The 5,208-nt window shown below is 34.7% G+C and overlaps 1 protein-coding gene across 1 annotated transcript; it reads left to right on the forward strand.

Annotated features, from left to right (window-relative positions):
• The first annotated feature begins 233 nt into the window (after positions 1 to 233).
• On the forward strand, positions 234 to 2,879 carry LOC132178338 (phenylalanine N-monooxygenase-like). Its single transcript, XM_059590785.1, has 2 exons — positions 234 to 1,211; positions 2,232 to 2,879. The coding sequence occupies exons 1-2, from the start codon at positions 234 to 236 to the stop codon at positions 2,877 to 2,879; spliced, it is 1,626 nt and encodes a 541-aa protein (XP_059446768.1).
• Positions 2,880 to 5,208: the final 2,329 nt, after the last annotated feature.

A 5,208-nucleotide genomic window follows, 5' to 3' on the forward strand; every position in this document is an offset into this window, starting at 1 on the left:
ATGGAACCCACCGACTGATTGGTTTCAAGGCATACCACGTCAACAAAACCAATTTAAGAAAATTAGAAACATGCAAGAGCGCTCCATCGCCCCACAGCTGACTGACTTGCATGTGAAAGTGTCATTTTCTAAGCCATGTTATATATAGATGCCAATGCCTCTTTCTGTTTCTCAAACCTAGCTTCTCATTTTTTCGAGCTAATTAGAGAAAGAGAAAGAGCCGTTGCCATATCATGGCTAACTGGGGATATTTGCATGGTTACTCCACCTTAGAAAATGACTATGTTCCCTTAACCATTATCTTCATCTTTCTTACTACGTTCCTTTCCATCTTTCTTCTCAAATTCAAGTCAAAATTCCATAGAAACAGTGAGCAAAGGCCACTCCCACCAGGCCCAACTCCATGGCCTATAGTCGGTAACCTCCCGGAATTGTGGAGGAACAAGCCAACATTCCGGTGGATACATGGCCTTATGAAAGAACTCAACACGGAAATCGCTTGTCTCTGTCTGGCAGGTGTTCATGTTATCCCAGTGACCTCACCGGAAATTGCCAGGGAGTTCTTGAAACAATGCGATTCAATGTTCGCATCAAGACCTCTTACAATGGCGACTGAGTATTCTAGTCGTGGATTCAAGACGATAGCTCTTGTACCATGGACAGATCAATGGAAGAAGATGAGAAAGGTGGTGGCTTCCAATATAATCAACTCCAAAACACTTCACTGGCTACTTAATAAAAGGACAGAAGAAGCTGACAATCTTGTTCGGTTCGTTCGTAACCAATCCGAGAAAAGCAACTGTGTTGTGAACGTGAGGCTTGCCATACAACAATATTGTGGAAACGCAATAAGGAAGATGGTGTTCAACAAACGATACTTTGGAAAAGGAAGTAATGATGGAGGGCCTGGAGTTGAAGAAGTAGAATATATTGAATCACTATGGAGCTTACTCAATCATATTTATGCATTTGCTTTGTCAGATTACATCCCATGCTTACGAGCGCTAGACTTAGATGGTCATGAGAAGATAGTGAGTGAGGCTATGGGAATTGTTAGCAGCTATGAAGAACCGATCATCGATGAGAGAGTCGAGCAGTGGAGAGATGGGAAGAAGAAGGAGGCTGAGGACTTGCTTGACGCTTTCATTTTGGCAAAGAATTCGAATGGGGAACCAGCTCTATCAGTAGAAGAGATCAAAGCTCAAATCACGGCAAGTTAAAATTAATTATATCTGACCCTAATTATAAATGCATGCAAATACAGATGCGGTTATTGGCAATATTCACATCTACATCCGCATAATGTGGTTATCACTTTTAGAAATTTGCATCCACATTTGCATTATTCAATTACTATCTACATCATGCGATTACTATATATCCTCATTCCCATGGTTATTGCAGTTATTAAATGCGGCTATTATCCGTTGTCCGCATACATTTGAGGTAATGGAGCTTTTGAGCCTTCTCTGGGGCTCTATTAAAGCCTTCTTTGGGTTGCATATGCGGATAGTATTTTTGCTAACCACATATAGATATGTATATGTAGATAGCTGGTAACGAATAGTTGTTAATATCTGCCCGCATTTAAAGCCCTAGTATATATATTTACTATCCTATATATTACAAGACAATTTATAGCATGCGTAAATTTGTCTTGGGTAATGAAATTTAAATTAATGTGTCATGTGAGTGTATATATATGAGAAATGTTATTTATTACCGTCATACAATTGAAATGACATAGAGTGAAAATCAGGCATTGAATTTTCTTTTTTAAAACGTCTTTATTGATCAAATGGTTGATTTTCATTGCCACATTATTTCACTTATATGATAATCGTATAACCGTTTAGCAAATAACAACGTTCATTATATTGGCGCGCAATAGCTAGTTTTGATTAATGATTTTTTTTTTTCTTTTTTTGGTAAGTGTTTTGATTTAATAATTTCTCTTTGGACCCTTCTTTTTCCCCTCAAAGTCTAATGATTAAAAAAATACAAAAAATACAAAAAAAATAAAATAAAATTTGAGTCCAATCATTTTCATTAACGTTTTATCGCTTAACCTAATATAAGTTTAATTTGTCAAATATGAGTATTGACCACATAAACATTTTACAAATATTTATAAAGCTAATGTAGCAAGGTCTAATAATTTTTAAATTAACTACCTATTAAACTGTCACATCAATTTTGTGAGATATTTATGCTGTACATATTTCATGCAGGAATTAATGCTTGCATCAGTGGATAACCCGGCCAATAACGTAGAGTGGGTGCTATCAGAAATGCTGAACCAACCGGAGGGCCTCCAGAAAGCGGTAGATGAAATTGATAGGGTGGTTGGAAAAGAGAGATGGGTTCAAGAATATGATATTCCAGAGCTCAATTATGTTAAGGCTTGTGCAAGGGAAGGCTATCGTCTTCACCCAGTTGCACCATTTAACGTACCCCATGTCTCAATGCAAGACATGACTGTCGCCGGCTATTTCATACCAAAAGGAAGCCATGTCCTTTTAAGCCGATATGGGCTTGGCCGCAATCCTCGGGTTTGGGAGGAACCATTGAAGTTCAAACCAGAGCGTCACCTAATCAAGAAGGATGAATCATCAGCAAATCTCAAGGAGGTCAATCTTACAGAAAATGAGCTGCGCTTCATTTCGTTCAGTACTGGAAGGCGGGGTTGCATGGGCGTTCAACTTGGGACGTCCATGAATGTGATGCTTTTGGCAAGGCTTCTTCAAGGGTTTTCATGGAGTTTCCCACCGAACATGGAGGAGATTGACCTCTCTGAGTCTATAAATGACCTTCTCAAGGCCAAACCCTTGCATGCCTGCGCAAAGCCACGTTTGGCTCCTAAACTATACCCCGCTTAACTATAGATAGAAATTCTCTGCGTGCGGATTTATTATTTAACCAATAAAAAAATTTGAATTGAATTTGTAGCAAGCGCATATAATGTAATTTTTCAACGGTTTAGATTTAATTTCAAGTTCTATCTAAAAAAACAAAGAGTATGTGAAGTTAAATCTAGAACATTGAAAAAACTTATACCATATATATATGGTACAAGTTTTTATGTAGCATCTAAACGTTTATGAATGAATAAAGATTTAATTGTTATTATATGCCGTTTTATGTCTTTTTTTTTTTTTTGTTCTTATTTATATAGTTAACTTTGTTTACTGTTAAACGATGTCAATTGATCATTGCCTCAACTGTTAGGAACTTTTTTTTTTGTTTTTTCTAATCAAATAAGAGAAAGTGGGTTAAAGGAGGAACAACTGTTAATTAGGAACTTACGTACAAAAAAATATACAATACCACAAGGGCGCATAATATAGACCACAACAGTTACAATCTTAATTAGAACCCCAAAAGTAAAACCCATTGTATCTACCCCTCTAGCTTTTTCGCTTCTCACATAATTATAGTTGTAAAATAAACATTTAAATGTAGAATCATGAGTCAACAATTCAGTAAGTAAACATATTCAATCATACGAGTGTGTGCCCTTGTTTGGTAAATTTATCTCTCCCTTATTTCGTTGAATATATATATAACCTTAAACACCATGTTTTTTTTCCAAAGGGTTAACAAAACCTTTCGTTTAAACATGTGTATGTTCTGACTTTAAGAATACAAAAGTAGTAGCAGTTGCAAGTAAATTCTTTTAAAGTAAACACCAATCATTTCTCTTTGCTTTAACTTGAATCATCAAACCGTGGATACGGCTATATAAAATATAAAATAAATAAAATAAATATAATTAAGCATTGAAATCTAGCTAGCAAATAATCATAAAAAAAACGAATAAAGAACTTAAATAAAATTATCACTGCCATACACGTACATACTACAATCTCTGTGACTACTTTATTTCCCTTGTCTTTTCCTTTAACCATTTGTTAACAAGACCTTTTAGATCCTGTACTTGGTTGATTTTCACATAACCATTCATATATAATTATCACATGAATAGTATTGTAACTTTGTTATGTTCATGAAAGTTATGTATTTCTAGTACTGTTTTGATTGTGTCCATAAATAAGTGGCTTCATAAGAGAAAAGATAAAGAACAATTTTATAGCCGATTTCCGCTGCAATGATTTAAGGTAACAGTAATAGCACCACGTGGATAGTCGTCTTCTTTATATATTTCATTGGGGGCATTACATGGAGAGTACTCTAAAAGATGCTTTTAATGTTGCTATCGGAGAGGTCTTCATCAGGAGCGTTTAAGGAGAAACATGGAGGGTAATCAAGAATCTAGCCTTTGGCTCTAAATATATTTTGTTCACGAGTTATTGTTGTATTTTACTATATAAACATATGCTGTAGGACATTGTAATTGTTACAATGAAATATTGTAAGTAAAAATTTATTTATGAACATTTTGTTCACTAAATAGATTTTTTTTTTTTTAATAAATATATTACTTATTTGGGACCGTAAAAGTCATTGCTATTGTTCATGACATTTTGGAGTTAGGACCATGCACAAAATAAAGAATTAATTGTCGCTAATTAATGTCTAAGCTATTGGTGAATAGCGACGAAACAGTTGTTGTCTATCACTAATATTCATGAAAACACAGTCGTCATCACAACTCGCTTATATGGGAGCTATTAGCGACAATGTCTAGCTCACGATGTGGTTTTTGGCCACGTCCATCGATGATCCAGTCAAGTGGCTGTGAGGGATATCTATCATGGTGGGATGTGGCTTTTAAAGCTGCATTCTTTAGTGACTTTTAACGTTTTTGGATTTTTCTTCCAAGCTCTGAGGTGCTTGTAAAGTTGAGTTATTGAGTTTTACTTTTACTTTTGTTTTGCTTTTCCCTATATCTTGCCTATGTAATTGTTCTATTATTTGCAATGAAGTTGTACTTACAAAAACTAAAAAGAAAAAAAAAGAAAAAAGAAAAAGGTGGCTGCGAGGGCATTGTGGTCTTAAAAATACAAGTATTATTATTATCAATGAACATGTGTGTCATCCAGAATAATCTTTTGAATTAAATACTTAGGCGGTTAGTGGTTAATAACCTTAATAAATGCTAATTGCTATCCACATTTTAAAAGAAAGAATTAAAAAAAAAAAAAATTCAAAACAATGTTGTTTTTATGATAAAATGATAACACTCTACTACATACGACATTGTTTCTAATATATATAGTGGTTAGCGATTTTTTTAAAACCTAAAAC

This window comes from Corylus avellana, chromosome ca4 (genome assembly GCF_901000735.1).
Source record: "Corylus avellana chromosome ca4, CavTom2PMs-1.0".
Lineage (NCBI taxonomy): Eukaryota > Viridiplantae > Streptophyta > Magnoliopsida > Fagales > Betulaceae > Corylus > Corylus avellana.